The following is a 13,264-nucleotide window of genomic DNA, read 5'->3' as shown; positions in this document are numbered from 1 at the left end:
CGATGTTCAGGGTTTCCTTCACTGTGTCAGTAGTTTCCTCCCGGTTTTCACTACTGTCAGTCATGTAAGTCCCAGGTGGAGACTCAGGAGTACTATCACACTCAGAGTAGAAGGATTTTTCACTGCTATTTCTGTAACAATGTTGTTTTGCCAGTCACAGTTGTTAACTCTGAGCTGAACTCCTGAACCTGGAGGACCGGTGGACCACCGGTGGTCTGTTCTCTACCCTTTGACCTGTTTGGCATGGGTGACCCGACCAAGAGCCAGAGCATAAAGCCTTGACTCCTGCCAACATGGCTCTCTGGGTTGTTGAGACACACAAGCCTCCAAACCATGATAAGGTTGCGGTCCTCCTGGAGGAAAATAACAGAAGTTTGGTTTTTAATGATTCTTAAAATTTCTATATGTGTAAACAAAAATATTAGATTGCGAGTCTGAACATTAACAAGATTCAAATTAACATTGTGGAACATGAAAAGGAAAGTTTGAAACTGTCAGCTCAAAGTGATCTTGAATTGTAAAGTAGAGATCTTAAAGTTGCTTCAATTCAGTACAATCAGAGGCAAATGTATGTGCTGTCTGTGATATCACTTAATTGAGTAAATAATCCTAAGTACTGCTTTTAATATCCTGTTCTTTAAAAATAAGATATCATTTGCCTCAGCTAAAACAGTAAATTGGAAATGGATTGTTCAGACTAGTCATGAACAAGTCATGACTATTTGTGCTTGGTATTTTCCACATTTACTTGGCTAGTACATATATGATTTGTATCTGCATATTTTTGTTCTTTCAAGGTAATTTCGAGTCATTCTGTGAACACATTATTAATCAGAAGTCTTTCAAGCATGGGTCTCAACATCATAGCTGCTTTCTTCCTTGCTATAGTTTTACAGCCAAGACTGACATCGGGAGTGCTGACAACAGGTAAGGTTGGGATTGTGTACAATTATTAAAACATACTCTTCAATCTTTTGATTCTGATTTTCTCCTTTATTAAAAAGAATTTATTTTGTTTTAGTTGACCCACCTACTGATGTACAGATTATTGATCCTGGACACTTCGGGCCACTTCACATACACTGGAAATCTCCACTCAGTTTGACTGGCAGGATGATTTGTACGGTACGATACATGTTGTTCTACTGCAACATAGACTCAACGAATTGTAAGGTAAATGAAACTTATTGATATAATATGTCTTCTTCATAACTAAAATTTTAGAGAACATTCATAGCTCTCCTTAGTCTTCTAATCAAAAGCTAACCTGTATCTCTTCAAGTTCATTTTGTATGGGTTTATTTGGACAGATAGAAGAAAAAAAAGAGATTTGTTCTCTTTTGGGATATTTGAAATTAATATCATACTCTTAACTCTTTAAGCGTTGGGTGTGATCCAACAACATGAGACTAACAGTATTTGACAACACATTTCAGAAAATAGCTAACATGTGAAATTGAGATTAGCACAGCAGTCCAAACAAATAATTATAATTTGAGATTGCACAACAAGGAATAGTCTGGGTAATTACAGAAGATTAAAGGAGGCTGGCTGAACCATAAAGTATGATGCGTGGCACTTTCAATGGATAGTAAATAGAAGAGTAAACGTTTATCCATCTTGAAAATTACTCCATTTAATTTAGATCTTCCTCACTGAAAAATTTTATAGACATGGTAAATGATTATTTTTCTGACTTGAGGATAATATGTAGCAATGTTCAACAACAGTTAGTGCAAAGATTACAATTTATTATGCAGCCATACAATACAGATACACTCCTACAAACCATTATGCCCATCAAGTAATTATTTACACTGAAATAAACAGAAAACGTAAAATGCCAGCAGATCTGTCAGTATCTATAGAGGGAGAAAAAATTAATGTTTCATGTCTGGGACTAACATCAGGACTGGGAAGGGGAGAAGCAAGTTAAGGAAGGAGGTAGGTGAGGGGAATGAATAGATTGAATATAATGAGATACTCGGAATAACTTTATTTGCCAAAGTCAAGTTTCTTATCATATGTGCAAGTGCATGTTTGAAGTAAGTGCAATAAAAAGTTTACTTGCAACAGCATCACAAGGACAGCATTAGGGACATAAAATTCATAATAAAAACATAAATTAACTATAAGATTTTTAAAGAAGGATCACCGAAAAGTAGTCACACTGTTGAGCACTTTGCCATATACAGTAAAGTGCCAAAGTGTAGTTAATAAGATCGTGTAGGTTGGTTCAGAAATTAATAGTTGGAAGAAAGTAGTTGTTCTTGAATCTAATGGTGTGGGACTTGAGGTGTCTGTACCTTCTGCTCAATTGTATATGTGAGAAGATGGCCTTACCCAAATGGTGAAGATATTTGATAACAGATGTTGACTACTTGAGGCAACATCTCATGTAGATGCCTCCAATGTATGTGCCTGTGATGTATGAGGCTTGGTCCACTGCTCTTTGTAGCTTTTTACATTTGTATACATTCAAATTGCTGTACTAGACCATAATGAAACCAATAATACTTCCAACAGTACAACTGTAGAGGTTGTAGAGTGTTTGGTAATGTGCCAAGCCTCCTTCGTCTTCTAAGAAAACAGAGATGCTCTATTATGCTTTGTAATGAGTGATACACAGGCCTATGAAGGGGTGATAGAAGTTCATAATAGATTATTTCAGAAGGAAGTCAGATGCCACAAACCCCTCAGTTAATGTTAGGGGTTCATGGCATAAAAAAAAACTTTGGGAGCCTCTGAGTTAGATAATGGATGGAAGTAAACTTGCAGGGCCGCAGGGATGATCAAGCGGAGAAGGATTGGATGAGGTGAGCTGAATGGTTGCTTCCTCTGCTGGAATGATCCTGACTTTTTGGTCCCAAGAACTAGAGTTATAATGTAAAATTTATCACACTGCTTTTCAGAATAGTCAAAGATATTTTTATCCCTTAATGGAAATGTGTGTATTATATTTCTTCAGCATGTAGTCACCGGGCAACTGAAGCACACCGATGGATTTAACCTCAACAAAGGAATCTTTGTGAAAATCCAGACATTAGTGAAAGAGCATTGTGAAAATGGAACTGAAATACACAGCGAATGGATCAAGAAAGAGTACCGGCCATACGCGGAAGGTAATTTAAACCACAGAAAATTATGATTCGCCTTTCACCTCTGCTTTGCAAGGTGATGCATGGTGATTCATTTATTGATTACACATTTGTTCTATATCAAATCTAATATAAAATTGTGCACTTTCAACCCTTTTGCCTCTCTTTTCAATAAACAGAATTATAAATGCGTCATTGCAACACGGTAGTTGTAGCATACCTTTTGGCAATTGAGCTGATGTGTCTTTGGTGCAGTGGACAAGGGACACCACGGTAACGGGAGGTCTGGCTGCGCTATACAGGTATCAGTGTTCACACAGGTGGGAAGTTGTGTAGGTGCCAGCCGGTATATCTGTTCCATCAGTCATTATCTGTCTTTGATTCTTTTTCCCTCCCTACTCTTTCTGCAAAAACTCCAGACTGCACCTCCTGCATGTCCAGCCCTGTCCTGATCCTTATTCTTGATCTCTCCTCCCCCAGCCTCTAACCCCACTTCAGGCCTATATTTCCACACACAGATCCTCAACTGACCATCCCACCCTAACAAAGTACCCCAGCGCAGCCCCAGATGCATCACACTCTTACCCCAACAATAAATGTTCGCCGTGAGGTGCTGGGAATTACGGATCACTTACCATGTAGTCATGGGGCCAACCATCCAACACTCTGACTAAAATCATACCACCGACCAGAACTTTGTAACTTAGGATTAATTGTTCATGAGTATGCTTTTTAGAATACTGTGAGGGTACCCGTTTCAACCACCACACAGACAGTGCATTCCACATTCCAGCCCATGTTCAAAATGAAAGAATTCTTCCTCTGACTCCTTCTAAAACTCTTCCTCCTCACCTTAAAATATCAATGACCTTTGCCATGGGAAAAGTTCCTTTACAATCCTCTCCATGCCTCTCATAATATTTTGCAGTTTAATCAGTACCCCTCTGCTTCTACAAGGAAAGCAAGGCAAGTCAACTACTCTCTCCTCAAAACAGAAGCATTTCATCCTCGGCAGTTTCCAGAGCAACCATGTATTTCCTACAGTGTGGTCATCACATCTGCACACAGTATTCCAGCTGTGACCTAATCAATATTTTACCCAAATCTTATACCAGACCTCACGTCTCTTATATTCTGTGGCTTGGCTAATGAAGGCAAGCATCCTGTATGCCACCACCACCACATGTCTAGTGGTGCTGCAACCATAAAAGATCTTGTGCCCCAAGGTCTCTTTAATAGTCAATATTCTGCAAGGACCTACAGACACTACAACAACCTAATTAGCCCCCTTTACCCCATTAAACTGGCGTGGAAGTAAGTCATCCTTGATCCCAGGGGAGTGCTGAGGAAGAAAGATTTCTTTGGGAACATTCTCTTCTTCTTTTCAGAGGCAAACCGTCTTGGGAACTTAATTAAATAATCTGGAATAAGATGATTATCTAAATACTGATAATCGTGAAATTTCAAAATTATCGTCAAAACCTATCTTTAAAACAAGAAATTGTGATGCCTTCACAAATGCTTTCAGGCAAAGTACATATACTGAACGTACTTATACTGTACATGCATCACCAGAAATGCGATTGACTTGCAAGGCAGAATAGTTGATGAGTTTTCAACTCCTGCTAAGAGATGTGTTCTTATTAATTTACCAAGTAGACATTTAGGTGATCCTCCTGCCTATAAGACTCTCAATTGGATTTTTTAAAATGAATAACAATTTGAAAACAGTTTTCAGCCTTCATTGACTTGCATGTTTTGAGGTTGAATCAACTTCTGAGTAGTTTGACACCAGATTTGAACTCAGATGATTCTACCTTTCAGACCTACTTGAATTTCGGTCCCTGAAACCTCATCCAATATCCTCATAATCAAGTGGCTCTCTCTCCATCTTTGGTTCAGCTCCATCTGACTCTGGATTTTGTAACCAGGTTCTTACTCTTATGAGAGAGATTAGGTAGGGAGGCTAAGGACATAAACATATTCTTTTGTTTGAATACATGCCCCATCTGCTTTGTGTCACAATGATCTTTTGGACTCAATTGTTGCTCAACTCTGGAAGCAGAATTTATTGAGCAAGGTTGAGTCAGTAGTACTGTAGAAGTGTATGTCGAAGAGTTTTGTGGAAGGGCTGAGTATTTCAGAATAAAATTGGCCATGTAATGTTTATGCTGAACTTTGAAAATTCCTGTAATCCTTGTTCATTGAGGGCATCCTTTACTATTCCATCTCAGCTACTCTGTTTGAAGATGGAAATAGAAATGTTTGGGAGAATGTTATTCTATTTCACAGTGTGTGAATAGAACAGACCAGAATCCAAAGCTGTTGTCTGAAGCAAACTCTTGAGATAAAAATGACATAACTCATCAGTAGTACATCTATTGAGTAGCAATTGGTAACAGGGAATTCCCTTTCTCTACAAAGCTCCTTGGGCTGGTTCCATTGGATTTGGATTATGCTAATTCTCTTGTCTCTGGTCATGTTAAAACTTTGCATATTTCATTTTGTGCGTTACAAGAAGCTTTGACTGTGTCATGTGCTCCTGGTCCTGCCTCTGTTAGTAGTGCTGCTATTTTATTCTTGCATGGCCCATTGTTTTAGACTCTCAAGGTATCGTTTTGCCTTCAGCCTCTACAATATTATTTGCATTGTAGTACATGATCATTTATTCGACAGACAAGCTAAGTTGTTCTTGAATTCAGTCATTCGTGTTAAAGGTCATGATGTGGTTAGGCATGAGTAGCATGCTTACCTATCCTATTCACAAATTTTGTGTCATAACAAGAGTGTCCAGTGATAAATCAAGGACAAGATCACATGCTACTGGGGCTTGCTATACTCAAACTCAGTACTTTCATCGCAAAAGATAGTAGTCTTATATCAATAAGATTCCACATGAAGGGCACTCCAAGCTAACCTAAAATTTGCTGTCGTCAGTATCCTTTAAAGGTCTCAAGGAAAGGCAATTTGAGGTCCCATTATTATTGCCAATTATGTAATTATAAAGCCATTAAAGGAGAATATATAAATGTTAAATAGTAGTAGCTTATATACAGTGAAAGCATATAATCTACATGTTGTGTCTTCAAGCTCATTGTATATACTGAGCATTGCATTCATCATTTCAAATCAAGAATCATGATGTGTAAAAAAAAAGGGTCAAAATATATCCAGTCCCAGAGAGTATAATACATTTTATGCATACACGTGTCCCCCGCTTTTCGAACGTTCGCTTTACGAAACCTCACTGTTACGAAAGACCTACATTAGTACCCTGTTTTCGCTTTCAGAAGGTGTTTTCACTGTTATGAAGAAAGGCAGCGTGTGATAAAAGGCAGTGCGTGCCCCGAGCAGCCGCTCTCCCCCAGATTCGGAACGGCATTGCTTAAACACGTTGCATTGAGCAGCCGTTAGCAAGATGAGTTCTAAGGTATCGGAAAAGCCTGAAAGAGCTCGTAAGGGTGTTACACTTAGCGTAAGACTAGACATAATTAAGCATTTCGATCGTGATGAACGATGTAAGGACAAAGTGAATTTGGCTTGTGGAAGCTGACAAAGATGATGTTGAAGAGGTTTTGGCATCTCATGACCAAGAACTGATAGATGAAGAGCTGATGCAATTGGAAGAGGAAAGGATAACAATCGAAACCGAATGCAGTAGCGAACTGAACATGAAGCAACTGCGTGAGATTTTCGCTGCAATGATAAAGTATGACTTTAATTTTGAAAGGGTACGTAGGTCTAGGGGATATTTGCAGGATGGTTTGAGTCCTTACAAACAATTGTATGATAGAAAAATGTGCGAGGCTGAGCAGTCAAGCAAGCCTTCCATATCAGCCACAGCAGACGACAAACCTTAATCTTCGACATCGAGGTGGGCAGTCGTAGGAGAAGATGAGCTGCCTGCCCTGATCGACGATGAGATGACACCCCCGTGTCCCACCACCCCAACTCCCGGGCCCCGGACAGATACTGTACCGATTCGCAGAGAATGCAACGGTAGCCGGGAGGCACACAGCACATCTTTAAGAAAAAAGCCGAAATAAACAAGCTAATTAATTAGGTGCCGCCGACACGTAATTGTCGGCCCAGATCAGTGCCGATTTCCGATTGCATCACCTCTGATCTGGGCCGACAATTACGTGTTGGCGGCACCTAATTAATTAGCATGTTTATTTCGGCTTTTTTCTTAAAGATGTGCTGTGCACCTCCTGGCTACTGCTGTGTTCTTCGCGGCAATGTATCGAGTCGGCGGCCCAGAGGGTGGGGGCCACTGCACCACCCAACCTGTGACGACTCAGTCCAACACACCATCATCAGTGTGCTCTGTGCTGTCTTCCCGATTCCGGTAAGTGATACTACACTGTACATACATTATTTCTACTTTATATAGGCTGTGCATTTTTATGTATTCTTTGGTAGATTTGGCAGCTTCATAGTTTAAAGGTTACTGGAGAGCGTGTTTATGCCAACAGCGCTTGCGTGAGATTTTCGCTACGGAGATCTGTGCAGGCAATCGTTGTAGAGAAGTATTTCTACTTTATATAGGCTGTGTATTTATCATATCATTCCTGCTTTTACTATATGTTACAGTTATATTCGGTTTTATGTGTTATTTGTCATGATTTGGTAGGTTATTTTTGGATCTGCGAACGCTCACAAAATTTTCTCATATAAATAAATGGTAATTGCTTCTTCGCTTTACGACATTTCGGCTTATGAACCGTTTCATAGGAACGCTCTACTTTCGGATGGCGGGAGAAACCTGTACTGCTGTTTATCGACTATTCACAACTCCAGACCCACAGCAATGGCTCTTAACTTGCTTCTGAAAAGTCTAAACAAGCAACCATTTGATAAAAATATGGGCAACGGCCTGTAGAATGCAATCAAACATGAAAAGGTTATACTCTCCCCATAGCAGATATTATTTATGTGGGAAAATTACCCCTCCAATCAAAGAGTCCCCTTGACTTACAATAACTGTCAACGTTTCAGGATTTCCGGTGAACAGGATTAGTTGTGTAAATATAAGTTTGCAATATTAGATCACAGGTTGGGTGTCTCATTGTGTATGAATTACCTCCTGAATCCCCAGACCTTTTCTCAGTCTCTGAGGCACAAATAAAAGGCCTGCCTAGATAATGCTTCTTCAGCAACACTTGAGAATCTGTGCACCATTTAAGGCTTGCCCTAACCAGTCACTCTAAGTACTCTCTCCCAGCATATGGGATTTATGATATTTATTTACTTATTTAGAGATACAGAGCAGAACAGAGCCTACCTGCCCAACAAGACCAGCAACCCACCTATTCAATCCTAGCCCAATCACAGGACAAATTATAATGACCAGTTAACCAACTAACTGGTACGTCATTCGACTTGTCTCCACAAGGCTCCTTCAACAGCATCTCATAAACCATTGATTCTACCTGTAAAAAGAGAAGGGCGGAGGCCGATCAGAAATATCATCACCTGCAGCCAAATCATGTTGATCAGAGTGCACACGTTTTACAAATAGATCAAGTAAAAATATACTCCAATATTTAAAGAGTGCAGGTCACTATCACCCTCACAAGGGCAACCTGATAGATGATAAGGTGAGCTTAACTGTTGTTGAATAAATGTTTTATGTACAGTATATTCTTGAATATATGCTAACTCATCCAAACAAATTCCTATTAATTGATTTCAGGCCTATTGATTAAATTATCCATGTACTGTACCAAATTGTGTGTTGGGCACGTGGCCAAGTGGTTAAGGCGTTCGTCTAGTGACCTGAAGGTCACTAGTTCGAGCCTCAGCTGTGGCAGTGTGTTTGTGTCCTTGAGCAAGGCACTTAACCACACATTGCTCTAGTCTGTGCGAGGAGAGGCACCCCACACAGACTTCCAATCTGCGCCTTGTAAGGCATGAAAATGCCCAACGCAGGCCCTCTCATGGTCTGAGCTGACGTTAGATTTAGTGCCAAATTGAAAAATCAGTGGAAACTGCGTGAAAATATAATATATTCCTGTAATTACTATCACAGTTGTGCTGTGGTTTAAGATGATATATCCATAGTTCAGTCAAGACCACACATTCTAAAGAAAATTGAGGTCTGCAGTAAGTAGGTGTAATAAGCTTTTGTTCTCTGGATCATGTGACATAATGGGATGTATTTGTTAGATTTACAAATTCAAGTCAATGTGTTGAGTCACTGCTCTGATGCTGAGCATGACAGTTTCTATATCAGTACAAGGCCATTGCTCTTTTTGTATGTTACTTTTCTATGAATGTTGAATATTTTGGCTATTTATCGCCAATCCTACTTTTTCTAGAAATAATGAAAGTAATTCACACACACAAAGTGCTGGAGGAACTCGGCAGGCCAGGCAGCATCCATGGAAAAGGGTAAACAGTCAACGTTTTGGGCTGAGACCCTTCAATAGGACTGGAGAAAAGATGAGAAGTCAGAGCATGAAGGTCTCCTGACTTCTCATTGTTTTTTCCAGTCCTGATGTAGGGTCTTGGCGCAAAACGCCGATAATTTACTTTTTCCATGCATGTTGCCTGGCCTGCTGACTTACTCCAGCACTTTGTGCGTGTTGCTTGGATTTCCAGCATCTGCAGAATTTTCTCATGAAAGTGAGTCATCTTGGTCTGTACGATAAAGACAAAGGTTATTGTATGAGAAACAACCAACTCATCTCTTGTGTCCCTGAGCCTCATCAAACTGGCGAAAAAAAAATTCTCAAAGAAGTGTCAATGAATGGAATTCCATAAAAAATATCATCTGATTTAGCCCAGGTTTTGTTGACAGACATGTTAGTAAAGTTGCTCGAAAATTTGTGGACAAACATGTCAGGGTCATTATTTTAACTGTACATCGCAGTATCAGATAGCACAGTGACTAAAATGTGCAGGCATTCATTTCCATGTACTCTGTGTACACCTGGGGATCTGACCTCACAATTGCATCATGTGGCAGATCCAAAACAAACACAGAAATTCTTTTACAGCCAACTAAGTTATGCTTTAACACTTGGGTGACTGCCAAAACTGTCAAGCATTTTAAACATGACAAAATTGTGGAAACTTGCAAAATTACTGATGATCACACCATTAAACATTACAGAAATATTTTAAAACATTAAGGCTAAAAGTAAATTAAGACTCTTAAGGTCTAGAAAAATCATTGAAGTTATTTTTAGTGTAATAATTCAATAAAATTCAATAGACTGAAGCTTATTTGTCAAATCCAAGCTCCTTCTGCTGAAATGAATGGAGTTTCGGAACTGACATCAGGTCTAACTTGGTGTAGGATTTAGAGAGAAGTAATCTCAGTGTACCTGGAGAGGGATGGGCTCTGCCAGGTTTCAGATGTCGAAGACACGCCGTATGATGAGCATACCAAAAGCTTGTCATGATGGCACCCCGACGACTCCACCAGGAGTTAAGTGCACGCATGTATACACACACACACACACACACAATCTCAGTGTAACTATTGGAAAACTTTAGCAAGCTGGTACATCACTGCCATTGTGACAGCAACCATTGTTGGAATGTGCTAGGTTTAGAGTGGAAGGCTTTGGCCCAACAGGCTTCAGTGAGAATAGGTGGAGGCTTCAAATAAATTTCCGGTAAGTTTCTCTGTTTTCTCTTTGTTCAGTAATATTCTAGATTATACTTTGAGAATGGATTCAGGGTTAGTAGAATGTTCTTCATGTGAGATGTGGGAACTCTAGGAATCTCCCCGGTAACTACATCTGCACCAAGTGCATTCAGCTTCAGCTTCTTAGGAACCACTTTAATGAACTGAACTACAACTGGATGCCTTCATCTCATATGACAGAATGAGGAGGTGATAGACAGGAGCTACAGGCAGGTGGTTACCCCTGAGATGCAGGTAGTTGGATAACTGTCAGGAGAGGGAAAGGGAATAGGCAGCTGGTGGGGAGTACCCCTGTAACCATTCTCCTCAATAATAGGTATACAGCTTTGCACATTGTTGGGGTGGGAGTGATCTAATAGGGAGAAGCCACAGAGGCTGGGTCTCTGGCACTGATTCTGGCTCTGCGGTTGGGAAGGGAAGGAGAAGAAGAAGAAGAAGAAGAAGAAGAGTGCAGTAATAATAAGGAGTTCCATAGTTAGAGGAGCAGACAGGAAATTCTGTGGACGTGAAAGAGACACCTGGATAGAATGTTGCCTCCTGGGTGTCAGGGTCCCGGATGTCTCAGATTGGATCCATGGCATTCTAAAGGGGGAGGGTGAGCAGTTGGAAGTCATGATACATATCAATAACAACAACATAAGTAGGGAAAGGGGATAAGTTCTTAAGGAGAGTATAGGAAATTAGCCAGGAAGTTGAAAAGCAGATCCTCAAGGGTAGTAACCTCTGGACTGCTGCCTGTGCCAGGTACCAGTGCGGGTAAGAATAGGACGATTTGGCAGATGAGGTTTATTAGAGTTATTGTAAAGAGTATTCACTAATTTGGCAAGGGGGGGTGGTGGGAACAGGACTAATAGAGCTGAGGATGGGGCAATTGATATACAAGTAGGTGCAGTGTGTAGCGAGTGTGAGGAAGGACAGGCAAAATTGCAGTGGGTGGAATGAGTTGAAGTGTAACATGGGACAAAATCAAAAAGGGTGATGAAAACAGGGCTGAAAGTACTATATTTGAGTGCACATCACATACGGGTTAAGATGGATGATCTTGTAGCAGAGTTAGAGATTGGCAGGTATAACTTTGTGGGCATCACAAGGTCAAGGCTGAAAGAAGATCATAGTTGTGAGCTTAACATCCAAGGATACACAAACAGGAAGGAAGGCAGAGGTAGTGGGTGTCTCTATTAGTAAAATATGACATAAAGTCCTTAGAAAGAGGTGACATAGGATTGGAAGAAGTAGAGCCCTTGTGTGGAGTTAAGAGAATGCAAGGATACAAAGACCTTGATGGGAGTTATATACAGATGTCAGAACAGTAATCAGCATGTGGGCTACAAATTGGAGCAGGAGGGAGAAAAGTCATGTAAAAAGAGCAATGTTATGATTGTCATGTGGGATTTCAATATGAAGGTAGATTGGGAAAATCAGGATGATGTTGGATGCCAAGAGAGGGAACTTGTAGAATGCCTACAAAATGGCTTTTAGAATAGCTAGTGGTTGAGCCTGCTGGGGAAAAGGCAATTCTGGATTGGGTGTTGTGCGAAGAACTAGATTTGATTAGGGAGCTTACAGTAAAAGAACCCTTAGGAGGCAGTGATCATGGTATGAGTTTGAGAGGGATAAGCTAAGGTCGATGTACTGTATCGGTATTCCAATGGAGCAATGGGAACTACAGAGGCATGAGAGAGGACTTGGCCAAAGTTGATTGGAAGAGGACACTAGCAGGAATAATGTCACAACAGCAATGTCTGGAGTTTCTGGAAGCAACTTGGAAGGCGCAGGATAGATACATACCAAAAAAAAAGTAGTATTCTCGGGAGGATAAGGGAACTATGGCTGACAAGGGGAGTCAAAGGCAACATAAAAACAAAAGAGAGAACATATAATATAACAAAAATTAGTGGGAAGTTAGTGGATTGAGAAGCTTTTAAAAACCAACAGAATGCAAATGGAAAAGCCATAAGTATAGAAAAGAGGAACTATGAAAGTAAGCTAACCAATAATATAAAAGGGGATACAAGAAGTTTTTTCAGATATATAGAGATTAAAAGAGAGGAAAGAGTGGATGCCAGACCAATGGAAAAGGATATTGGAGAGGTAGTATTGGGGAAACGAAGAAATGGCAGACGAACTTAATGAGTGACTTGTGTGAAACTTCACTGTATAGGACGCTAGCAGTATGCCAAAAATTCATGTGTATTAGGGGGCAGAAGAGAGTGTAGTTACTATTTCTAAGGAGAAGGTGCTCGGGAAGCTGAAGGGTCTGAAGGTAGATGAGTCACCTACGCCACAGGCTTCTGAAAGAGGTAGCTGAAGAGTTTGTGAAGGTATTAGCAGTGAAATCTTCAGAATCACTAGATTCTAAAATGGTTGCAGTGGACTGGAAAATTGCAAATATCACTACGCTTTCCTCCAAGGAAAATCTTGTCTAACAAATTAGTTGGAATTCTGTGAGGAAAATACAGATGGGATAAGCAAAGGAGAATTAGTGGATGTTGTTCACTTGGATTTTGAG

At 40.2% G+C, this 13,264-nt stretch overlaps 1 protein-coding gene across 2 annotated transcripts in view; it reads left to right on the top strand.

The window, feature by feature from the left end:
- The window catches only part of LOC140204539 (interleukin-13 receptor subunit alpha-2-like), a 49,479-nt gene that overhangs the window by 17,710 nt on the left and 18,505 nt on the right, over positions 1-13,264 (top strand). For both annotated transcript variants that reach the window (XM_072271250.1, XM_072271249.1), the window contains exons 2-4: positions 798-927; positions 1,022-1,173; positions 2,969-3,122. In XM_072271250.1, the coding sequence (XP_072127351.1) occupies positions 849-927; positions 1,022-1,173; positions 2,969-3,122 (385 nt within the window). In that variant the 5' untranslated portion in view covers positions 798-848. The remainder of the gene's footprint in view (positions 1-797; positions 928-1,021; positions 1,174-2,968; positions 3,123-13,264) is intronic.

Source organism: Mobula birostris, chromosome 10, assembly GCF_030028105.1.
Source record: "Mobula birostris isolate sMobBir1 chromosome 10, sMobBir1.hap1, whole genome shotgun sequence".
NCBI lineage: Eukaryota > Metazoa > Chordata > Chondrichthyes > Myliobatiformes > Myliobatidae > Mobula > Mobula birostris.
Note: the sequence above shows the minus strand (reverse complement) of the source record. Positions and strands in the feature narration are given on the sequence as shown.